The 25,795-nt window shown below is 39.3% G+C and overlaps 1 protein-coding gene across 3 annotated transcripts; it reads left to right on the forward strand.

The window, feature by feature from the left end:
* The first annotated feature begins 353 nt into the window (after positions 1-353).
* CASD1 (CAS1 domain containing 1) lies at positions 354-25,557 on the forward strand. 3 transcript variants are annotated; one of them, XM_015281925.4, is made up of 18 exons: positions 354-615; positions 7,656-7,752; positions 8,291-8,411; positions 9,844-9,888; positions 11,014-11,076; positions 11,678-11,722; positions 12,162-12,285; positions 13,948-14,162; positions 14,941-15,366; positions 15,770-15,859; positions 16,403-16,522; positions 18,069-18,225; positions 19,527-19,606; positions 20,506-20,607; positions 21,708-21,848; positions 22,382-22,459; positions 22,696-22,788; positions 24,066-25,557. In XM_015281925.4, exons 1-18 carry the CDS (start codon positions 483-485, stop codon positions 24,330-24,332), a joined length of 2,397 nt encoding a protein of 798 aa, XP_015137411.1. In that variant the 5' UTR covers positions 354-482; the 3' UTR covers positions 24,333-25,557. The 3 variants fall into 3 exon arrangements, with proteins under 3 accessions (XP_015137411.1, XP_040548009.1, XP_040548001.1); XM_040692075.2 differs by having other exon boundaries at positions 557-615; positions 8,335-8,411; positions 10,964-11,076; XM_040692067.2 differs by having other exon boundaries at positions 557-615; positions 8,335-8,411.
* The last annotated feature ends 238 nt before the right edge of the window (positions 25,558-25,795 follow it).

The raw sequence follows: 25,795 nt of genomic DNA on the forward strand, positions 1-25,795 counted from the left end.
AGTCCTTCAGGTAAGACCTGAAAATACGGTTTGCAGTGTGCAGGCTTCCTGGCTTTGTTTTCACTATTTAATTTCAGTTTTCATCACGTCTCTTTTCCATTTTTTAACGCATTATCGGATACAAACAGTCAGACGCAACGAGTCGCAGATCTCCCGGAAGATGACTTTTTTGGCTCACAGAAAGACGGGAGGGTGGTGAAACGACAACCAGATGTTTCGGTGTTCCACATTCCAGTGTTCCAAGAAGACCTCACCCCTACCGCGGCCGGGAGCCCTGGGAGGAGGAGAGCGAGGAGGAGAAGGAAGAGGAGGAGGAAGGCGGCAGCTCCGCCCCGGCGGAGGGGGGTCGGGCTGCTCTCCGCGGCGCCGGTGGGGACGGTGGCAGCCGGCGGCGGGGGCTGCCTCGGCCGCCCGCGGGGACCCAGTGCTGCCCCGCTGCGCCCGTCCGCTCCGCCGCGCACTGTTGTCATGGAGGAGCCAAGATGGCGGGCCTGGCCTACACCCTGGGCAAGCGGGAGATCAACTACTACTTCAGCGTGAGGAGCGCCAAGGCGCTGGCGCTGGCCGCCGTCCTGCTGCTCGCCGCCTGCCACGCCGCCTCCCGCCGCTACCGAGGTGAGCGGGGCCGCGGGAGGCGGAGCTGAGGGAGCGCGGGGAGCGCGGGCGGGCGGCGGCCCTCCGGCCGGGGAGCCGTGTGAGCCGGGCCGGGGCCGCCCAGTGCCCCCGAATGCAGCTCGGGCCGGGGCACAGCGGGAAGGCCGTGCTCGCTGTCCGAGCGGGCGGAAGCGCAGGGCCCTGTCCGCGTGTGTGTGAGCAGCTGTGCGGGACGGGGTGAAGCTGCGCGGGTCGCGCAGGGGTTGGCAGCCGGTACCTGGCGGGCAGCGCCATTGCCGTCTGAATTGGCGGAAGGTTTTGGTGTACTTTTCTTCTTCTTTTTTTTTTTTTTTTACTCTCCGTTCAATTGTTGGCTCAAAATTCAGTCCCTTGGCTGGGTGGATGCAGCAAAATGAGCAGCTGCTTGTTTTTGCGTGGTGTTGCGTGCCCCATAACCAGCAGTGAGAGCCACTGGAGGAAAGCCTTCTGCTTTGCCCTCGAACATGGAGTGTGTTTTTGTGTGTAAACCATGAAGCCGATCCAAAGGCTGCGTACCACAGGATAAGTAGTGCTGTTGTGCACTGAGGCTTGTGACCCGCGCTCCAGGACGATGGGGATGAAACACTTTATTGTGGAAATTCGGAAGGGGATTGGGAGCCTTTACAGATTCATCCTCCAGCTGACACATCAGTAAATCTGAGAGACTGAAGAGCAGTAAGTTGTGAGGCATTGAGGTGTTTACTGACTGCTAGAGGAGCTTGGATATGAGGTAACTGAGCTTCTTGTGCTGTGTTCCCAGAGGCTGGGATCCGTCTCAAAAGTAGATGGAAGGAGGCTGGAAAATGTGATGCTTTTTTTAAGAGGGAGATTGCAAGGCTGGCCTGAGAAAGCGGGGACTTCCATATACAGCAAAAGAGCAAGAAGGCACTCTGTGCATAAATAGGATGCACAATCAGAGAGTTGTTGGGGCTGCTGAGTCACAAATCACATAAGGGTAGGAGCTACAGGCCTTTGTAGTAGTTGATTGAGTCAATATAGATTCTCACAAAGTTCTTTCACCCAAAGCTTTTGGTTTCTTTGAGCCACTTTAGGTCGAGTGAGGGTTTCTCAGAAAGTAGAAAATGAGTGCCGAGCTATCCAGCTTGGTCTTCTTTCAGCAGGTAGCATTCAGAACACACAAATGGTTTGGAAAAAGAAGATGGAGTGTTTATAGCAGATAGAAAAGTTTTGGGGATAGGCAAAAGCAGATGTTGCTGAGAGATTGTTTTGCAGATGTTGAATGATTTTAAACATCTGGCATTCAGCAAACTAAGGAAAACCAGAAGATTTTACTGTGATACTGCAAAGGTGAAGCTGAGTGGTGTCTTGCTTATTGTCAGTGATGCTGGTGACTCCCTCTTGGCCATAAAGTCCTCACACGGGGGTTGTAGAGGGAAGGGCAGGGATCAGGTGTGGTATGCTAACCTGCTGTCATTGGTAGAAGTGAGGTTCTCGTGGCCCAAAGCATCAGGGTGGTGGGAATTGGGCCGTGCCAGGAGTGGAAAAGCTCTGTTGTGCTTTTTCACACTATGTTCAGGCATCTGTCACTGTGTCACTGTGTGCTGCAAGGAAGAGGGGAGCAGGAAAGGCAAACTTTCATGTGAACAACAAAGTACCCATTCGTGTGGCTACTGTCTTTCTTTCATAGATACGCGGGAATGGGGAGGAAAAGGAGAGCTGCGTAAAAATAAAAAGTATATAAATAAAAGCACTGTGGAAGGTTGTTTGTTTTTTACCCAAGAAATTGTCTCTTTCCATTTTCAGTTTCTTCAGATATTAAAGCTTTCATTAGTTTATACTTCTATGCAAAAATGCTGGGCTGCAGTTGGGATGGTTAAATTCATATTCAGGGAGACTGTCATATTTAGGGGTCGCCTAATTTTCTTGCAAAACTTTGAATGAGTTAACTTAAACTGTCTTTAGCTCATGTACAGCTTCTTCAGAGACTTCATTGAACTATATATCTTTATAATATCCAGTAAAAAACAGTAAGAAGTTACCAGCACATTTCACTTATTAGCGTATTTCAAAGACTCAGGTTTACGGCGTGTTGGAAATAAGTTTCTATTTAACTTTTTTTTTTGTATCTTTAGAGTCTCTATCATTGAATGATCACATTCAGATCTAGATTTTTATCTTGAATAGTATCAAATGGTTGGATTTCCATTTCTTTGAAATTCTTAGTGTTGATCTCATTAATGGTTAAGAAGGTGCATTTCCAGAGGTACCGTCTTGTACTTAACCTCCAGTTTACTGTCATGGCTGCTGTTTCCATCTCTTTTTGTTCCTTCCTCACTGTCCCTCCTCCAAGCTTCTACTACTTTCTTTAAAGAAAGACTAAGGTATAAGTAATGCTTCTAATGGATTTCAGGAGCTTTCTGTGTTGCTCATGGAAGGAAATCAGAAAATCAGTATCTGGAGCTGGGGGAGAAAATATATCTCCATTCCCTAAAATATTATCTATGTAATTAAAATTAATTCAATTAATGCAAAAAATTGCAATTTGGAATGCAATTTCAATAAATGCCCTGTAGGATGGAGAACTTCTTCATGTGTAAGCAATTCTTGTTGGAATGCCATGAAGTGTACAACGTGGAAGCTTTGGTCGTGAGCTCAAGGCATGGAACGTGCTCTACTCTGAAAAGGTGGCAAATAAAGATCATGAATTTCTTGAGTCTTGAAAATAAATGATTTATGAAGGACTGATAGCGGTCTACAGGTTGTGATAAACACAAGTGGGATCTGTGCCTGTGCAAGACTTAGGGAGTCCAAGTAAAGCTGGTAGGAGCTGTATGTGAAATAAAGGCAGGCAGCAGCTGTGGATATGGAGAAGTCCTGCAGAAAGATGCTGGGAGGGATAAAATGTTGAAGAAAAGATTACGTGAGGAAGAGATTTGATGGAGGTTCTGTAAAATATGAAGAAACCACATCCGGCTCAGGAAGACCTGGACTTGGGATAGTATTGGATGGGAATTATGCCAGGCTGAGCTGACCACCAGTAACTATTTGTCTTCTGCATCTTCCTCAGCAAATTAACGGGTTTCAGAAGGAGTGTGGTGGTGAGTTTTCCTTTACGTACTTCACTCTTCTATCACTCTGATGCATCATCATCTTTTCATCATCTGCAAAGCTGTTTTTGTTTCAGTAACTGTAATAATAGCTGTAAGTCACCTATCACAAGCAGCATGAGTTTGATGTTTTGGTTTTTTTTAGCAGTTTCATTTTTAAGCAATATACCAGAAGTGATGCGGATAAGTAGGTGCATTGGAGAGTTAAGGAAATTACATTACTTGAAAGCCAATATGCAGAAACATTTGACATGATTAAGGAAAACTGAAACTATGGTTGTCTTGCATTTCTGGTTTCTATTAAAGGTATCTGAGCAGCAAATCTGATCTGTGCCAACAGAGTTGAAAAGTAGGCAAGGATCTGGCTTTGCATGTCACCTGCTGTGTTCTGAGCTACTGCTGCAGCAGTTCTGGCAGCAGGGTCAGCACTGTTGTGTTAAGTAGGAATGGCTGGAAGAGGAGAAGAAAGGTGCTGATCAGCTGCTTCAGGAAGACCTGTTCTTTAATCTGCTCACAAATGGCACTGTGCTGACTACTCAAAACAAGCACCGGCTGGAAGAAAAAGGTTGTACTGCTGACCTGTACTTGTTGAAGAACAGGAGAGGGACAGAGCCTGCCTTTGTGGAAATCCCTGAGGGCAGCCCACACCTCAGTTTGGCGTGGATGGTGGGTGTGTGCTGCGGTTAGATGAAGTGGCGGTGAGAGCTGTGGGAGCTCAAGGGTTTGCTTGGGAGGTTAGTGGTGAATTCGAGGGAAGTCCTGAGCTGCCATGGGACGACAAGTAAACACTTTTGATGGCAGAAGTAGTTTATCACTGTCTGTGTTTTATTTAAATTTCAAATGCATCTTTTTTCCATGCATCAACATCTGCCTGATGCAGAGCTTATCGTGCATGCTAGAAGTGTTGTGTGTGTTGCACATGGAGGAGCAACCTCAACCCAGAGCTATGACTCAGAGATGTTTATCAGGACTCTCTTTTGAGGACTGCTATAATTCCTCAGGTTGTTTCAGCTTTTATTTTAGTAGTCATGATGCAATAGCAGCGCTAAGTATTTAAAGTTCCAGGAAAGGAAAGAAGCCTGGTTATTACAATTGCTTTTTGGAATGAAGGAATGGGGAGCCTAAGTTGCAAATTGTAAGACTTGATTCTGTTACCGTTGCTGGATTAGATTGAATAAATGAGCCAAGGGTAACAGGTGGGATACAGTCTGTTCTACATTCCCATTTCTGATTTTCATGGAAATAAGTAGGAGGAGTTTCTGGGAGGAAGGGAAGGACTGATAATGTCTTCAGCTGCCAGTTCTTCCTTCCCCAGGCTAATTTTATGTTCTGCTCCAAGAAACACGAGCTGCGTTGTCTGCATCTGACATGTTCTTTGTGAATCCTAAGTATGAGGGAGCTGAAGTTCTGGGATAAGAGTTAATTCAGAGCTTTGGCTGTCAGCTGTGCTTTAAACATGCGTTTTATTTTTATTTTATTAATTATATTTTCCCAGCTTCATGGATAGGACCCTTTTTGTTTGTCTGGGTGGACTCTGAATGATCAGGCAGCTTGGAATCAGCTCAAAATGATTGCCACCAATGTTAGTGGAAGAGTTATCTGGAAAGATCTGCAGTCCCGGCTCTGTATTGTAGGAAATACAGATATGTTTCCATCATCCCTGTGTTCATGAATACTGATTTGCCCTGTTGTGGTAAGAGATTTATGTTGGCTGGCTATTAAGTCCCTTACTGGACACTTGGATTATATGAGGGAATTACGTTCTAACTTCAGTAACAGTGAGACAAAGGACAATAATACTGTTGAGGAAAGATGAGGTCATTTGGTGACAAGATGCTGAGAAGCCAAGCCTGCAGCAGCACTGCCTCTTTCACGTTGGAATTACTCCTGCAGGAGCACTGGGAGTGTCACTGTTGCCGTCTCCCATCTTTCCATGCTCCTCAGCACACCCGTGAGAACAGCTCACGTGTCCATGGGGGCTTAGTCTTATCAGTATGTATTCTGCTGGACTATTTTCACCAGGAAGCAAGGGCAGATTTGTGCCTTGTGCAGTACTTCTTGCATGTTGTAGAAAATAATTCAGTTCAAAGCTTCAGGGACCAAGATACTGAGCTGTCACTCTGAGGACTGTGAGCTGGAGCAGGGTCAGCAGCACTGTGCCAGTTCCCATTCTGACCAGGTTAGACATCACCCTGCCAAATGCTCTCTGTTGTCCTGCCTGATCCACAGATTGAGATGAAGCTTTAGAATGCCTCTTAATAATTAAAATAGAACACCTGCCTGTCTCACTGTGTGTGTCTTCCAGCAGCTCAGAAAGAAAGCTGATAGAAAATGCCTCTCCTTTAAAATTAGTGCAGGTTTCTCTGGAGGAAAAGAACAGATCATGGCTGATTTACTGAACTCCAGGTTTCATAGAAGGCACTAACTGGGGTTTGTGGCACACTGTTTCTGCACAAGCCAGCACAGGTACTCACTGTTTCATTCACCACCATTTTCTTGTTTGTTTGCCAGCGATGACAAAAATGTTGGCAGGCAGCTCCTTGCCAGCACAGTGTGGAGCTGCACTGAGTTTCTGGCAGCAGAACCAGATGTGTTTGCTGGAAGATCAGTCACTGATTCCATATCAGGTACTTTATTTATATGAATTGAAAAAGTGACCTGAAACATCACCACTTGCAAAGAGATTAATTGCAATTAATGGAAAACTAATGGACTGGAAAATGGTAGGTGCAATTCAGAATCATCAGTAAAATCTCAAGTAAACATTTATTGTTCTGCCCATTAACCCAGCATGTAATGTCAGCTGTTCCAAGGTGACAGCTGCATCTTAAACAGGGAAACGGAAAAGATGTTTTTACAAATCCCATTTTGAGCTTCATATTCTATACAAGAAGAAGTGTCTGGTAATTCTGTGTACGTTATTTAATTCTTTTAGTTTGTTCTAGGATAGCAGATAGCACAGCAGATCAGTATCTTCTAATGGAAACACCATTCTAAGTCACAACTTTCCAAGAGCAGAAACGAGGTCACTAATGTTTTGTGGACAGAGGAACGTGTTGCTGAAAAGTACAGCATAGTAAGCGACGTGGCAATTAGTAAACACCTGTGCAAAATGTTTTTACAGTTAAGTTAAACTTGGTTAATGCTGTTGTTTGCTTTGATTCTTTTATGTCACAAATGCTCTTTGGACAAGGACATGGTGGATGGCAGGTTGGCCATGAGCCAGCAGTGTGCCCTTCTGGCCAAGAATGCTAAGGGGATCCTGGGGCACATTAAAAGGAGCATGGCCAGCAGGTCAAGGGAGATGATCCTCCCCCTCTAGTCTGCCCTGTTCAGGCCTCACCTGGAGTACTGTATCCAATTCTGGGCTCCCCGGTACAAAAAAGACGAGGGTCTCCCAGAGAGAGTCCAGCAGAAGGCCGCAAAGATGATAAAGGGCCTGGAGCATCTCCCCTGTGAGGAGCAGCTGAGCGAACTGGGTCTGTTCAGCCTTGAGAAAAGAAGACTGAGAAGGGATCTTAATAATGTTTATAAATATCTTAAGTGTGGGAGTCAAAGGGACATGGCCAACCTCTTTTCAGCGGTCTGTGGGGGCAGGACAGGGGGAAACAGCCATAAACTGGAGCATAGGAAGTTCTGCACCAATATGCGAAGGAACTCCTTCACAGTGAGGCTGGCAGAGCACTGGAACAGGCTGTCCAGGGGAACTTGCGGAGTCTCCTTCTCTGGAGATATTCAGGACCCATCTGGACACCTACTTGTGCAGCCTGCTGTAAGGAGCCTGCTTTGCAGGGGGTTGGACTGAGCGATCTCTAGAGGTCCCTTCCAACCCCTACAATGCTGTGAAATTCTGTGAAATGTTATCAGATTTATTTATTTTTTTTTAACAGCAGTGGGGCTTTGAAAATAATTTTCGTGTGTCTGATTTCTAATCATAAATTCACTGTTTTAAAGGTGATGATACGTGTGAGTATCTTCTGTCCAGTGGGAGATTTCTTGGAGAAAAAGTGTGGCAGCCTCATAGTTGTATGATGCACAAGTATAAAAATAGGTAAGAAAACCCTTCTTTTCTTCTTCTTCTGGGGAAGAAGAGTAATTGTTGTCTGACTGCTCCTGAAATTGTAGTCTCATTGGTTTTTTTTTGCTTTGTGGCCTATTCTCCAGGCTTTGAAATATATGCAACACCTATCAGAAGATGTTCTTTTTTTGTTGCTGTACATTTTCCATGTAACTGTAGTGTCTGCCACATTTCTGTCTCTGTATTAAAATACAAATAAATGTTGGTGGCAGCACTGGTGCTTGTCCCGAGGAGCTACCAGGTAGTTTCGAAACTGCTTTCCTTGTAGCAGTGTGGAATAGGAAAGCTTATTTTATCATTCCAGTAATCATATTAGCAGAAGAATTGACTTCCATTTGTATGCTAATTACACTAAACTTCTAATTATTTCAACACTGAAAAGATTTACTGTTACTTAGCCCTGGATGTAATGTATACAATTACCTATACTGCTCTATAGATTTCACTAAAGATTTTTCTCTAATATATTATAAGTCTTCTGTAACACGAGTGTTGCTGTTTTGTTTTTCAGTGAAGCAAAAAGTTGCCTCATAGACAAACATATTGTGTTTTTAGGAGATTCTAGAATTCGACAGCTGTTCTATTCATTTATAAAAATCATAAATCCTCAAATCAAGGAAGAAGGAAATAAGGTGAGATGGTGTATTTCAATGATTTCTGTTTCCTTCTTTTCCAATTTACTTTATAACTCTTCTCCGAACTCTTTTTGCACTGCTTGCTGGCCTAGGAAGAAGAAGCACAAAAAGGAAGAGCAAGATTAGATCAAGATAATGAGAGTCTGAGAAATGAACTAGGAAGCTTGAGAGAAAGCTCCTTGCAGTCTGGGAATAAACAAATGAAGCTAACGTCTCTCATAGCTTCTTAGGCTTCATACTTGCTTCTTTCTTGAGAACGATTATTCCATTCATGCTTTGCAATTTGTTATCTTATATGTCAGTTAGATTGCTGACCTAACCTGTTCTTAAAATCCTTGGGCAATCACAGGTTTCCAGGTCTAACTTCAGACTGAAGCTGTAACCAGAAGTGGCTTCTGATCTCACCATGCTTTTGATTGTTGCTGAAATGTAGATTTTTATAAGGTGGAGAATGTAAACTGCAGCCTACTGGGTGGAAGCAGTAGGAAAGGATTTAGCTGTAGACTATTGATTTACTTCATTATGTCACACTTCATAGGTCTTACTCTTCGTGGATGCGTGTACGTATGTGAGGGAAAAGACACGCTCCAATTCCAATTGCAGATGAGATCCATCATAAGTACTTCTGTGGTTTGAAAGTACAAGCTGGCAGCTTATCCGACAGAAAGGATGCAGTCACTTAGACTTGTCAAAACAAGACATTTAATTGATGGAGTAACTTTCTTTTTTTTTTCTTGGTTATATCACATTTGCTGCCTAGAAGCCAGAGTAAATTGAGCAGCTGTGAGATGACAGGGTGCTATAACTAATTATAAGCTGAGAGGTATCTTCTGTCAAGTATTTCTGAAATCAAGATCTGTTCATGGAAGATAAATATACTTTTTAACAGGATCAAAAGTAACATTATTTAGTATATAAAGGGTTGTAAATGCTCTTAAGGATGTCTGACTGCTTCCTTTCTAGTTTCTCACAATCTCACTCAGAAATGTAATGATACCTTCCAGGCTTTGTTTCTTCCTTACATTAATTTTTTCAAATCGTTAATTAAAGCTGTTTCAGTTGATCTGTGCAAAGAAGATAGGTGGATGAACAGGAAGGCTGGGGAAAAGGAAGCGGAAGAAAGGGGGAAAAAATCTGAAGTTCTCTCATTTGAAGAGGGAAAAATTAGGAAAATGTTTAATCAGACCTTTCAAACAGAGCGAACAGAAAGCATTTCAGATGTAGTTCTACCAGGAAAAATAACCCTCTGTGAGAGTAGTTTGTTTTATCAAGAAAATAATATAAACATTTTGCATTGGCAATACTGACTTGTTTATACAAGAAAACATTGAAGGTAAACTTTTGGGTAAGAGCAAGTTAGCATATGCAGTTTTTTTTCTCTTCTGAAGGTTATCTTACTTTGCTTTTATTGGTTTGTTTGTTTTGGCAGCATGGAAATATCCCTTTTGAAGATAAATCTGCTTCAATTAAAGTGGTAAGTTTTTATCTGACATTAAACTGTAAGCCATAATAATTTGTATCTAATTTCACACGGTGTAATCCAAACTGCAGTCAGAGTTTGATTTTTTTCAAACTTCTGCACGTGCTGAAAAGTGAAAAGTAGTTTCAGACCATCAACGTTCTTTATAAATCTTGAACAAATTGCATAAGAGTATATCTTCAATGCATTATATTATATATCAGATACTTTGAGAGACTTTAGCTTTGAATACTCTCACAGATTCTACCCTTCCATGTTACTTACATTACTAAAGAGAACTGCAAAATCTTTAGATCTGTGGAAATGAAAGAGATCTCCTTTCTGCTGGGAGTATTTCTGCATTATGAAGTTTCCTTACAGTAATTTTTGTATATGTAATCCTTACAATTCCACTTTAATGTGTATTTGCAGTCCTTCTGATACTTCTGCAGAGTAACGGGGTGCTAGGTAGTCTGAGCTTAACTGGGAGATATAATAGCATTAGCCAACACGTGGATTGTTTTTCTAGCTGAACGTTGGCCACTGCTCTTGACATCTAAAATAAAAAGTGTAGTAGGTGATGGGTTTAATGCCCACGACACTATTAAACAGGTAGCAATGTACAAAGTGGTCATGTAAAATGTTGGGATTTCTTTTCATTTGAAAATTAGAATTCCAAGCTTTCAGTCATATTAGTCTGTAAAGTTTCAGATTAAAAAAGAATCCATTGTTAAAAATTGGGAACTGAGGAAAAAATCAAGTCAGTATAAACAGGTTATAAGATGCGAGTTTGGTTTTAGCCGTGGTAGAATGGAAGGGAAACCTTAGGACATCCTATTTGGCAGTCTAAGAAGTTAGTTTCTTGATGAAATCTTGACTCTTGAACTACATGTTGTTGTTATTATTATTTTTATTATTTTAATGGGGACAACTTGTGGTTTTGTTTTGGTTTGGTTTTCCTACCAGACTGCAATGTCAGGCTTATCAGACTTGCCGTAAAGGAAATCTCACTTGGTCTTATGTGGTTTTCTTTTACACTTGAGCTCATTCTAATTAGTTCATTTTTCTGTTCTGTTTTGTTTTTTCTTAGTCCACTGCTTGTCTTAGTGCTTACAGATTAAATCTGCATTTCTTTTAAAGGATTTCCTGTGGTATCCAGAAGTTAATGGCTCTATGAGGCAGCGTATCAAATCTTGGACTGAGGTTAGTCTTCAACTGTTTATTTTAGGAAGATATTCTGACTTCTTCCTTTCATAAACATGGCTATAAATACAAAAAGGTTAGCAACTGCAGCATATCACGCTATATTCAGTCAGTTATGTAGCAGAGGTCTGAAATTCAGCATAAAAATAGTGAAAGGGAGCGTGTGTGCAAATATATATTTATTAGCATCTCCTGTCTGCCAAGGATGACTTCACTTGGACCAAAAAAGGCCTCACCAAACCACAGGAAAAAAAAACAAAACAAAACCAAACACCTGCTTTCTAGGAGCAGGTTGATTCATCCCAGTAGGAACTGAAAGAATTTCTCATCTGATTTGCAACTTTTAAGTTCTCTTTCTCACTCTCTAAATTGATAGTGATTGCAAGTGCTTATCTGCTTTCGTTCTTGCAGATTCTATGACATGAAAATGTTGGTATTTGTGATATATCTGCAATCTGTTGTTATGTAACCACTAAATGATGGACAATTTTGAGCAACTGTTATTTCAAATGCAAGTCTTAGTTAACTTGATTAGTACATTAGATGATAACTATGGTTTCTAAATATTTTAGAACTAATTTATTTCTACTTTGTCTCATAGGGTTCTGTGGCAAAACCTCATATAATTGTAGCAGGAGCTGCCACGGTAAGTTATGCATGTATGGGGCATGTGATTAAAGGTGGAAGTTCTAGTAGGGTAATTTTTATTCTTTCAAGATGGTTACGAGATAAAGCTGTTAATCCCAATTTATAGTAAAAATATACTCTCCGTGAAATTCCTGCCTATAGCAAGTGGTTAATTCTTAAGCATCAGATATATTTTGTTACAGCTGTGTGAAACACACCACTTGCTTTAAGAGCAGTTTAGTTCAGAGACAGTTCAGGTGTTCTACTGTTGTAGGAGATCAACATAAATCCATTGGGCTTTAGGAATCTGACTAAGGCTAGAATGTCTCTGCTCAGTCTTTCTACTGAATGGAATGTGCTTCTTAAAATGTATGTAAAAGTACTGCAGGTATTTTAGCTGTGTAGATTTAGCTATTGGGAGTCATACAGGTTCTGAATCTTTTTATTTCATTCTCCAGTGGTCTATCAAGATTCACAATGGCAGCAACGAAGCCCTCACACAATATAAAATCAATATCACTTCAATTGCACCTCTTTTGGAAAAATTAGCAAAAAGTAGTGATGTTTACTGGATCTTGCAAGGTAAAGTAATGAACAGTAGGTAACAAGAATTCATGTTGTCACTGTCAGTTGAACCAGTCTCTCATAGGTTATGAAGAAATTAGCTGGTTTACTGCTGGTACTGCTGGTTTACAGAGTACATGCATTGGCTGAATTGCAGTGCAGCTTTTTGTGCAGTTATAACTAGCTGGCTCCTAACTAGCTGTTAGTAGTGATGGACATTTTCATTCTCTCTTGGGAAATTTTTTTAAAATGCTGAACTCTTGATTCTGAGTCTCTCTCAGACTCAGATGCTAGGACTATTTTCTGTCTTCCTGTGTTTGTGTTCCACTAAGTTTTCAAATTACATAAATAATGGAAGAGGTTCCACAAATGCAGCTTATGCATATCTACAATTAACTCTGGAGAATATTGAGAATTTAGTTCTCTGAAGACAAAACTTGCATCTGCACAGTTAGCATTGGTGAGTTAAGATCAGGAGCCAGAAATCATGGCCCAAAATGAGTCTGTGAGGTTTTTATCATAGCACCAACCTTCTTTAGCTTTTGTTCAACAAAACTCAGGTATGTCTTTGATGCTGAACAGTGAGTTGATAGGTTGAATGTGTTTTACGAGCCACGGAATGTTGCAGGTTGTTGTCATCTCCATGAGAAAGATAAGCAGGTTTTGAGCCCTGATAGCAATATACTCAGCTGTACCCTTAAAGTCATATGCGAGTTCCCATCAAAGGCAGTTCTATAGATTAACCTGGATCAACAGATTCTTTTTTTCACATTACTTTCAAGACTAAATTTGTCTGTTACAAAAGCAATTAGCTGTCAGACGTGCTCTAACATTCTGTTGATAAAGATCCAGTCCATTTAAGTAATCTCTGAGCTCTTTATGATCATAATGGAAAAAATAAGAGCAGAAACTGTACACAGAGTATAGTATACATATGGTCTGTGCACACAAGTTTGTATGGACTTGGATTATCCAAAATAGTCATGAGGCAGCTTGAGTAAATAACCTTATAGCTTTTAGTGTGTTTTACCGGAGTTATGAACATCAGCAGCTTTTCATAGTGACTTGGTGATTTTTTGATCTGGAATCCTTTGTAGCTTAGTGTTAAGTTCTAAGTAATCCATGAAGCCTGCAGACAGCTAAGTACTGCTCCAACCTGCTGAAAAACTGAGATTCTAATATCAGTTAAATTAGAATCAGCAGGAACAAGTGGAAAATGCTCGTGGAATTTGGCTTAGAGAATTGAGAAGCTGCAGCAACTAGAAGTGATTTCGTCTGCAGCAACTAGAGTTCTGAGATTATTCTTTTCCCCAGTGTATCTGTTTGCCTGTCTTCTATCATCTCGTTTTTGGAACCTTTACTTGGGGCATTCCATTTCTGAGAGAAGGCATAAGCAGCTCTACTCTATCACTGTGCTCCACATGGAGCACAAAGGCATTCATGTCTGGCCAAAGCTTTTTGATCTATTAGTACATGCACATAACTAGGGAATAACATTATGAATACTCCATTATAAACAACTCCAGTTACAGTAACGGTCACTGATTCCTCACTGGTTTTGCTATGCTATTAAACAGCTTTGAGTACCAAAATGAAAGGAACCTGTGCAATTTGAGCTAACCAAATGTATTTGTGATATAGACTCTTCATACACCAATTTTTTTATTCTTTCAAATTCAGATCCTGTTTATGAAGATATGCTGAGTGAGAGTCGGAAAATGATCACTAATGAGAAAATAGATGCTTATAATGAAGCAGCTGTCCGTATTCTGAACAGCAGCTCCCGAAATTCAAAAGCTAAAGTTAAAGTGTTCAGTGTATCAAAACTGATAGCACAAGAAACCATTATGAAGTCTTCAGATGGCTTGCATCTACCTGAATCAAGCAGGGATATGGTAAGTATTTTTAGCACTGTTTGACGTTAAAAAGTAATAACAGTAAAACAGAATTTCACGTGAATGTTTTGAAACAGCAGACAGTATGAATGTAGTGAGGACCTTCCTGTCCTTCAGGAGATCTTGCTCAGAAGATCCCAAAATGTCAGGCAGTTTTGCTTATTTTTGTTTATCAAAGAGTGTGAAACAGATGAGAAAACGCACAGTATCGATTTTTCTCCATTGCGTGGAGTGCCAGTGACTTTAATTCTTGTATTATCTTTAAGCTACTAATACATATGCTTGTCTTGAGCCTCTCTGTGTGTGGTCAGTGTGCCCTCTCTGTGACTGAGTTCTCCTGCTGTGTCAGCATTAGTTCTGTTCCTTTGCAGGTTTCAGTTGCTTTTGAGTATTGGATGAGCTAGATATCATCTCACCACAGGTCTCATTGTTAGGTTGTAGACGTTTTCATTACCCTGCCCCTTGAGGACACTAATTTTGTGAGCTATTTTTCATGTATAGACTAGTTATTTATTTATAGCTCCTTTTAGAGCCAATAGAGAGAACCCTTCTGTTGTAAGAATTACGTTCAAGTCATTACATTCAAGCCTTATCTCAGGAACCTAAGATTTTAGTCTTTGGAAGTAGTTATGGGCTTATGGGGATTCCTATGAATTTTTTCCTATGTGATGAGGGGGAAGTGCTTAGTTTTTCTGTCAATGCATGATCTAGTTAAAGAAAATTGTATATGATGAAAATATTTAGAGATTAATTGGAAAACTGTCTATTTCTTTGACAGAATGCAATGATTCTTATGAATGTCTACTGCAATAAGATAATGAAGCCCATTGACGGCTCCTGCTGCCAGCCTCAGCCTCCTCTCACCCTGATACAGAAATTAGCTTTCTGTTTCTTTACTTTGTCCATTATTGGATATTTTGTTATCAGTTTAATTCATCGGAATAATTATCGAAAGAACAAATCATGCACTGACTTGGAAATCGGAGAGGAGAAGAAACCTACCATCAATACTCCTAGTGTTTCTACTTTAGAGATGCTGTTACACTGTTTCTGCAAACTTGGTCTAATCATGACCTATTTTTATCTATGTGACAGAGCAAATCTTTTCATGAAGGAAAATAAATTTTATACACACTCCTCTTTCTTCATACCAATCGTCTATATCTTGGTTTTGGGGGTATTTTATACCGAAAATACCAAAGAGGTAATGATCAAGTTGACATCCTATTTGTAATGTAGTTTGGCAGTTGGACTGTAGATTTCAGATTGCTGATTATTGAAAGTAAATTTTTTAATATCAATATAACTCATCTGCAGAAAATACATTTGCAAACAATACAAAGTTTGTATGGAATTAGATGTAAAATTTTCTTTAAAGCATGTGGGTGTGAGTGTGTTTGGCCTTTGGTGCAGTCAGTTTTTAAGCAATTGTAGCTCAGGTATGTGAGAGGATAGATCACATTAACATGTCTATTTGCAAGAGGGCTTTTACAGTTTAGACCTATTTGCCCTTAAAGTGGTTTATTGTTTTGAACTTTTTCTCCTCGTTTTGTAGATGTTCATTGTACTTTTTGGAATAGCAACACTCTTGTTTTGTTTTGCACTAGACTAAAGTGTTAAATAGAGAACAGACTGATGAATGGAAGGGCTGGATGCAGCTTGTTATTTTGATTTATCATATCTCTGGAGCAAGCACTGTAAGTGAATTTCAAGGTTTCTTTGGGGGAATGCAAATTGGGCAGAAAGCACAAATACTTACTAGAATTGAATAGATGAATAATTAGTACTGTTGTTCTGGTAGTTTTAGAAATGATATTTGCAGAATTAGGGTATTTTTCAGTTTCACTGATAAGAGCATGTTATGCATGACTCAACCAAATACAAAATGTACTTGATTTTTTGATGTAGAAGACCACGTTATTTTTAATTGTTAGCAAAACGTTATGTTCAGAGCTCGAGGCTATTGAAGGTAAGCTTTCAAAGATCCTTACTTAACTCTATCTTAACTGATTAAAGAAAATGGAAACTGTAGAATGATAATAATAAACAGAATCTGAATACAGTTTGTGTAATAACATAAGAGAGCTCAAGGCAACAAAAGAGCTTAGTAAGAAACAAGAAGTGCAGCATGTTTCTTTTCTTTGCTAAACCTGATTTAGTGCAGTGCAGACAAACCAAAAAAGGAAAACCAAAAACATTCATGTGGTCATTTATAAGAGGTACATTATTTTTCCCAACAGTTTTTGCCTGTGTACATGCACATTCGAGTTCTGGTGGCTGCATATCTGTTCCAAACAGGTTATGGGCACTTCTCATATTTTTGGATAAAAGGGGACTTTGGTGTGTACAGAGTGTGTCAGGTAAGGATATATTTATGTTTCTATAAGGAACTTTTTTTCAGGTAATAGAATATCTACAACACATTCGTGCTTCCTGAGTAGTGTCACGTTAGATTGCTTAACCAAAGTTTTCAGATCCCAAATGGATATTGTTTCAGTTCAGTCCAACACATTTAGTGTTTATTTGTAATTATTTTGCATGCGCAATGTTGTCATCAATGTAAAAAATGTTTGTAGGCCTTACAGAATACTTAACACGATTTCTTTTTTTAATGTATAGCAATGGAATTTCCATTGCGATATGTGTATGTATGTATGTGTATGTACATATATAACGATTCAAGCTGGTATTTCTATAAGACTTTGTTTTATATATGAGTTGATAAATATTTGGTGAATTCAAGAGGCAGTTGTGTACAGACATTCTTTATTTGTCTTCCTCTGTGAATAACGGTAGTTGTTCAGTGAGTTATTCAGCACATGGGTTTGCTTGCTCCCAGCACTGCAAGTCTTTATGTAGATGAAACAAATGCTGTCTTGTCTGTGATTTAAATTAAAGTCATTTCGAAGTGCTTACATTGTAAAAGCTTTTAATTTTTGCATGCATTTTGAGTCTTTTCCTTATTGCTAGGGAAATGAAAACTCTGTGTTTGGTTTGCTGGGACCTTTAATAGTGTCCCAGAACACTTGCAGTATTTTTCTTTCCTTCAGATGAGTGATGTTTTGGATCTGTTGAAAAAACTTTCCACATTGCTATTTCATTAAGTATCCAACTGTTTTATACTGAAGTTGATTACTAATACATGAACAAGAGGCAGCTTTGTAGTGTTTGCTGCCTCTTTCAGAACTTAGCAAAGCATCCTCACATGCTCCGTATTCATTTTTGCTCATTGCAGAATCTCAGCTGAATTTTTCTTATGTCAAGAAAGAGTTCTGCTTGACAGCAGTATGCTTAACCACTCGGGGTGTAGAATATCACGCTCCTCTAACATTTTTATTTAGAAATAATGAAAATTTCACCAACATTTCAGGTGTTGCTGCTTCCTAGAGGGAAGAGGGAGGAATCGGTTTATCTTTCATTCTAAAATGTTTTATTTCCCTGAAACCTTTTCAATTGAGGGTTCAAAAATTTTCCGATCCAATGGCAAAATGGAGGAAAAGCAAACACTCTCCAAATGACTACGTTAATTCTAAAGGGGTATTTTTTTTTGTTTACTTTGTAGAGTTGTTTTTTTGTCGTTGTTTTCCCCTCAAAGATGCTATGTTAGAGACTGCAGCAGATGGGATGCTCACTCAGTCCCCAGGCTGGGAGCAGCTCCGTTGTACCCTATTTTCATTGTTGTTTCTGCTGAAGTAGGCCAGAGTAGACTGGTCCTATACTACATCGTTAACCTGCAGTCTCATGTTGCTCTGTTGTTGTTCCTATGTTTCAACTGAAATATAATCATCATGTGAGGTGATGTTTTCATGTAATGCTAAAGAAACATTCTCCCCGATCTCTGCCAGCTTTGCCTTCCAGTCTATTTACTCTACATCAGAATGTTTTCTTTCCTCTGGCTCCCTCCAGGTATTATTTCGCCTCAATTTCTTGGTTGTGGTACTGTGCATAGTGATGGACCGACCATACCAGTTCTACTACTTTGTGCCACTCGTTACTGTCTGGTTTATGATCATTTATGCCACCTTGGCTATGTGGCCTCAGATAGTCCAGAAGAAAGCAAATGGTAAGATAATGCTCTTTTACCCTTCTACTCAAAAACATTTACGTGTTCCTACAGATGATAATCATGCAGAAAGCTGCTGTCTTTAGATCTCAGTCTTTTTGTACAATAGTACAAACATGATAAGTGACTGTTCACAGAAATGGGTTGTTACGGATGAATGATATATCAGTTGAAAAAGTAAAACAGCTGATAACATCTATCTCTGGTTATAGTCGTATAGGATTCTTTTTAACAGCTTTGACCATCAGAAATGTATTCTATCAAGAGCTGTAGCACTAATAAATGAAAGCTAAAAACATAGATTGCACTGTCTTTGCTAGCTGAAATTACTGCTACAGTGCAAGGACTGGTGCAGCATGAGCAGTGAGCATCTGCACATTGCCATTCTGGATTGCCAATGTGCTGATCCATCCTGAGTGCTGATTCTGCCTTGTCCTGCCAAATAAGGGCTTGAGGCTTATCTTTAGCCCCTTAGATTAAGGGAACTGTACAAAGTATTTCTTGGGATGTAAAAAATAGAAATAGAAATTGAAGTGAAATCCCAGTTTTTCATGGATTATAGTTCAGAGAAGAGCTGTCACCTTGTGGTAAATGCTTGTTAATTAATTCACCTAAATTAGAACCTACAACCCTAAGAGTCTTAGATTCTCTTTCCCAGTGTAGAGAGTAAAATGCAAGTTTTACAGTCTGCAGATAGAAAAATGCATCAAACGTGTGCCAGGAAGAGGTGTTGGAATAGACTTGAGGTGTTGGAGTAGACCTGAGTAGACTTTAGTATTAATTGACAGCTTTGAGGAACAGTTTCTCTGTCTTGTCTTAAGAAGACACTTGTCCTTAATGTACTCCAGAGCTCAATTGCCCATCAGCTGATACCCCTGAGTTTCATGATATATGCTCTACTTATTTCACATAACAAAAGCTGATGGATACTATTTATTTTTTGCTCAACTAAAATAAGAGATGCCTATGTTGAACGTTTGGGAAAGCAGAGGCTTTAGAATGCTATTTCTGTTTGAAGACATTCTGTTTCTTTCTGTGTGGATCCTGACTCTGTTTTTAGGTTTATTAGATTGAAAATTACTATAATTGTTTATTTTAGTTACTTAATGAAAAATGTAAAATGTAAACATCTAGGTAGTGATAAAGTATTGTTCATAATATTTGAGTATTTAATTGTGATTCTTTCCAGTACTGAGCATAGCCGCACTAAATAGTGGGCGATTACGATGAAATGTTTCCTTGTATTCACCAGTGGAAAAATGAATGACCATATATACCAATTAATTTCTTTTTTTCCTCAGGGAACTGCTTATGGCACTTTGGTTTACTGCTTAAACTGATTTGCTTACTGGCTTGTATATATTTTCTGTCATATTCTCAGGTTTGTACACTTCTCATATCCTTATTGACTAATATTAACTATTTTTACATTTGACAATATAATTAACCATTTCTACATTTTAGTGCTTGAGTATTTGCTTCTTTGTCACACATACAGAAGATAAAATGGAACCTTCTGTTTGTTTTTTAATTGGTGTGGTTGCTGGAAAACAAAAAAAGCACAGTTTAGTGTCTTATTTCTTTGCAATGCTTGACATGTTCAATACCCTACTACAAATGTAATGAATCTGAAGGTGTACGGATGTTTTCTTTGGTTTAGTGATGGGTTTTTTTTGTATGTGTGGTTGTTTTTGGTTTGTTTTTTTTTAATGTGCTCGGGGTTAGCAGGCTTTGTATCAGATAGCATATGGTGTTAGGGACACCTGTGTCTCTTGGAGACCTGCTGTTGGCCTTGATGCTTTATCAAAAGAGTGATTCTCATGCTGAATTACCTTCTTACTGCTTACTACAAGTACAGATGACATAAATAAGGGCAGTGTCTGTCCCTCTAGAATTTACAGTGGCTTTTGTGTGTTTTTTAATCCTCTGTTGGTTTTAAGCTATCAAACTGTTGTCTGCATTTGTTATCCCACTGTGTAAACAGATCTCTCCCTTTGAGCCTCCAATACAAAATGGAAGGAGTGCCAATACCTTTATGGGGAGGCAGAAAAAGGTATCTTTCTCATCTGAACAAGTATTTTTGACTTCACTTATTTATTAGCTTTGGCAGGGATAGGGAATGCTTCAGAGGAAGCCAATTATTTTGGTAACACCAAATTCAGATTATCTAAACTAGTGAAGCTGGAATGACATAAATCAGTTAGCTGTCTTTTGATATGAAATTGAGTAAATATGGTTGATGTCAGTGTTAGTGCTTTTGTGATGTTTGTTTTTTTGCAGGGTGCATTTGAGAAGGTATTTTCGTTTTGGCCTCTGTCCAAGTGCTTTGAGCTGAATGGGAACGTCTATGAATGGTGGTTTAGGTGGAAGTTGGATCGCTATGTATGTACCACTTACAGACCTTTATACTGTACTCTTAAGTGTATTTTTTTTTTAATTGGGAAGATGTGGGAGGGTTGTTTCCCCTTCCTCTAGAGAAAACAGGAGTTTGTCACAGTGGATTGTTCACACTTTAAGCCCAAGACACATCCACCATAATTCTGCAAATGTCTGCAAAAGCCTTGCTTTAAAGATGGATGTTGGCTTGCTTACTGCTCCATCCTGCTTATTTGCTTTAAAAATGATATAGTTTTTATCTTTCTTCTGAAATGTTATTGTGAAATAAACCAGAGGGACACAGTTCTTTTTTTTTTTTTTTTTTTTTTTTTTTTTTTTTTTTACCTTCTTATAAAGGTAAATGGATTGTCTGAGGTGGAAGTGTTTATCTACTAACCTTACTCTTAGCTGAGTCTCTTGCATGCTTCTCCCTCTGGCACTCTTAAGTAACTTAAAACTGTGGAGTTCATGAGGCTCTGCCTTGCAGCATTTCAGACATAGAGCTCTGTTGGTTGTGAACAGTGCATATTCTGTGATGCTGCTGACAAGGAAGTCCCAAATTAACACTGAAGACAAGCAACACATGGGCCTGAAACAGCGTCGTGTTGCTAGTTAATGAGGAATTGGCATAACTTCATAAAACTCTCAGCTGAAGAATTGTGCCTGTGAGAGGGGAAAGCACTTGTAGTGCTTCTTGAATATTTTCACCTGCCAACTTGGGAGAAGGCCAGGGCCTCGTGGCTTTTCCCCAGAGAAAGCACATTTCAAGCGCTGGCACAGATTGCAGGGAGGATAGTGGGTACTTGAAAGCATCTTGAAACTTCATGTCTTTAACACCCTGGGAAGAATTAGTAAGAATGCTTTATCCTTAGTACTTCAGCTTTATCCTTATCTTAAGAATGCTTTATCCTTAGTATTTCAGCTGAGTTAAAAAAAGCAACTTATGACAACCTGGTGTAGGAAGCCTATTTTTGTTGTTTCCTATTTTTGTTGAAATCCCTAGGCTTTGGTATTACAAATGGATTATACTGTAGCTTTTCTGTTGTGGAAGTTTGTGCCTGAAGTATGTGTAATACATGAAATACTCATTATGTTGTCTTTTACAGGTGGTGTTTCATGGGATGTTGTTTGCTTTTATTTACCTGGCACTGCAGAAGCATCAGATGATTTCTGAAGGAAAGGGAGATCCGCTTTTCTCCAGCAGAGTTTCAAATGTTTTATTATTTATTTCAATTGTATCCTTTTTGGTAGGTACTTCGTTTACAGATTTACAAGGCTGATTATACTTGTTAAAGAATTCCTTCTGGTTTTGAAGTTCTCATTTAGAGAATATACAGGTTTAAAAAGCAGTTCTTGATCTGGGGATGCTTCAGCTGTGTACTTCTGTGCAGCCTGAACCATCTACTCGCTCATAGTTTTGAGTCAACTGTCGATGAAAACCTCCATCAGTTTTTCACATCATTGAGAAAACTGTAAGAAAAGCAGACAAATAATGTGATAGATAATGCAGCTCTTACCTCCACTCTTGATCGATTTTCTAATTGTGGTTAAAAATGAAATAATTGTCAACATTGTGTTTTCATCTTTGTGTGTGAATAATTATGGCATCGTTCAGTTGCAAAGAGGAATTTGGGAGAAACACAAACCTAAGCACTGTGTTGTTCGTTCTGTTACTGTCCCACAGCCAAATACTGCTGAAACACTTCAGACTAGCCTATCAGTTGTTTCATTTGTCAATGTTACACACCACTGTTACTCAGCTGACATTTGTATCTTCCAGACCTATTCCATTTGGGCGAGTAGCTGTAAGAACAAAGCGGAGTGCAATGAACTGCATCCTTCTGTTTCGGTGGTGCAGGTAATGATGTTCCTTTTTCTTACAATGATAAATCTAGACTGACAATCTGCAGACTGATTTTAATTATAAACTGTTCATTAAAAATATATGCTAAATGTGTTGAATATGCATATATGATGCACCCATGGTTTGGTTAAAGTGAATAAAGTTGTGTGTGTATGTGTGACTGACCTGTCACCCATGGTCACATCTTTAACTTTCGTTTCTTTCTCTTTTTTTCTTTTTTTTTCCATAAGATTTTAGCTTTCATCCTCATCAGGAACATTCCTGGTTATGTCCGTTCTGTATATAGCTCTTTTTTTGCGTGGTTTGGTAAAATTTCTCTAGAGGTAAGTGAGATGACAGAGCTGCGGTGATCTTCAGCTCAGAAATGTAGGGTGGTTTTGTTACATAAATTGCGGCAGTATAAGATAAATATTGAAAGAATATTGTTTTATTTAATGCTGTTCTTTGACCTGATTTATTGTAGCTTCCATCCACACTAAAATATCACAGCTGAAATAGTATCAGAGTGGCAGTCTTATTTCTCATGCTGTTTTGGAGGAGGCTTGTAGACTGTGAGAGCTGAGGTGTAGTGCTGGGTTCTGTAATGTGTATGCAATTGGAAGGCAAAATGTGAGTCAGTTAAAGAATCAGCATTAACTGTACTGGCAGAATAAGCACACTTTATAAATCAGTTTGCCCTAGAAAGCTTTGCTGCATTAATAAAGAATTACAACTTCAGAAGCAGAACCCTTCTTTGTGCACGTTTTCTTGTTCCATTGAGAATATAATTTCAAAGAGTAGGAAGTACCTTGCTTTCCATTTTGCTTGCTCTTTATTAATATTAGGTGTATAATTTTATTATGTTATTAAAATACACTTTAAAAGAAAGAAGAGAAAAAACTTACTTAGAGGAGAATCTCAGTGTCATACAGTGGAGTCCACGATTAAATTTTTCTTGTAAGGATGATGGTTTCAGCATCCTGATCCCTGGTGGACTTTAAGGTGCTGATCAGCTCCAGGGGCTTTTCCACTCACCAGCAGTTCAAGCGTTACCTTTTGTTTGCAGGCACGTTAGTAGGCAGAGGGATGGTTACTGAGTGCAGGTGTATTCCTGATCTGTTCTGTTAGAACGTAAATTGTTTGTGTCCAACCTGCTAATTTTATGTTTTTGTTGCCCTCTTCTTTTTTTCTTTAATGTTTTAATAAAAAATATTTTAAAAATAAGAGTTTCGTTACTTATATGCTTTAACTATAACTGTATCATAGTTAACTATATGCAGCCGAAGACAATTCCTCTTCACTCGGTATGGCCCAGGCAAGCCAAAAGGTTGGACACTCATGAAAATGGTGCTCCTGTATGCCTTGTTGGGTTAAGTCCAAGCAAAGCTAATTTGCCGTGTGCTCTCTCAGTTAAACAGTCTTCAAGGTCAGGTACTGGGCCTTATCTGAGGGAGTTTATAGCAAAGATGTGTGGAATACACCTTCTCAAAGTACATTATTCAATTCTAAGTGTCTTACTTGAAATATGTGGTTTTGCTTGATGCAGTAGTAGTAATATGTGATTTTTATATAAGCAAAAATATTTATGGTAAACGCTTTAAACATTTTTTTTTTCTTCTAGCTTTTCATTTGCCAATACCACATCTGGCTGGCAGCAGACACAAAGGGGATCTTGGTACTCATTCCTGGCTATCCGATGTTTAACGTTATCGTCAGCACTTTTATATTTGTGTGTGTGGCACATGAGATTTCTCAGATCACAAATGATCTAGCACAGATCGTGGTTCCTAAGGATAACTCAACTCTGCTGAAAAGGCTACTGTGCATAGCTGGGTTTTTTTCTGGACTACTCTTCTTCTCAGCAATGCAAGAGCAGTCAAGGCATTAATTGGAAAGGGTTCTTGAAAACTTCCTTCAGGTTTGCTTTGTGTCTGCCTGAACAAAAATTCTCAACTGGAGGTAGAAGAAGACATTTACATGAAGTGAGTGCCAGATGTAAATAGTGGAAATGTACACATTTCATGTGAAAATAACCTTCTCCGAGAAACTGAGAAACAAGAATGCACTGTACAGAATTGCATGTGAAAACAAGTCTTTTTCTACTGGATATATGTTTCTGTTTACATATCTATATAAGCGTGGCAAAACAAAGTGAAGTTAAATGGAATAGCAGTATCATGTGCGTATCATGGAATGATCTGTTCCTTGGGTCCACCAAAGGGAGGGTGGATGCTACTCTACAACGCAAGACGTAACGCACGCTGTAGTCATTCTTAGCAAGGAATGAGAGGAGAGCGGATCTGCACTCCTCTGTTAGTGGTCACCTTTAGCTGATGTGAAACATGAAGTTATTTCTCTGGTAAATCAGGGCATTTTTCTAATCAAAGTGGTACTTCGCTGTTTAGGTGAAGATAGTATCTGTCATGTGAAACCCTTTATACACAGAAATAAAAAGTCATCACCACTTCAGTGACTTAAGATGATATACAAGTTTACATAACATCTTGTGTGTTTTAAAGACATTTCTAAGAAGTATGGTGAATTATGAGAAGAAATCTTGTTAAATATATAGAGAACTTTTTTCTCCCCTAAAGCTGTTTGCTTTATTGTAAGTTTTCCACTAATTGATGTAATTACGTGCAGTTCTTTCTGTACAGTCCCCACGTTGAAGCTGTCGGAATGATACTGAGCTACTTCTTCATTGTGTACATTATTTCCAATGTTTGGAAAGTTATCTTCCCTAATGAGAACGTGAATCACTGAAAGATGTGGTAAAGGTCAACACTGGTGGACGGGATGCATTGATTGCCATCTGTGCCAGTATTAGCGGTCATGGAGAACTTTGAGCTTGAGGGGATAATTTTTGTTTTGTTCTTCACAAGCCGAGTATTGTAGATATAATTTTATTTATCTGTTGTACAGATTTGGTTAAAAGATTTATTTTTAATGTTTGAAATAATGCACTTGTTTACTATTACTGTACGTGGGATAAATATATTTTCTTTTCATGTTACGTAATATGAAGTAATTTAAACATTAAATAAATGTGCTGTGGATGCTTATTTTTGTAATGGGAACAGCAGCAATTAAGTAAAAGATGTTTTATTGCCTGACTCCAGCTGGGCTGCAGCTCACTACCACACCTGCTGTATATGGCTGATTAGTACTGCAGAATTTCTCTGAAGTGATGTTCTGGACACTGTTGCTGCAAATTGAGGGAAGATGTCCACCTGCATATCTGCATGGCTGCTCGTCACTGAGTGTAAGAGTGGGGCTGAAGAAGCCCTGCTCTGTGGTATGGTTGTTGGGGAGCTGAGAGCTGTCCAGCACACAGTGCGTGGGGTGATCCCT

Source organism: Gallus gallus, chromosome 2 (assembly GCF_016699485.2).
Source record: "Gallus gallus isolate bGalGal1 chromosome 2, bGalGal1.mat.broiler.GRCg7b, whole genome shotgun sequence".
NCBI classification, from domain to species: Eukaryota; Metazoa; Chordata; class Aves; order Galliformes; family Phasianidae; genus Gallus; species Gallus gallus.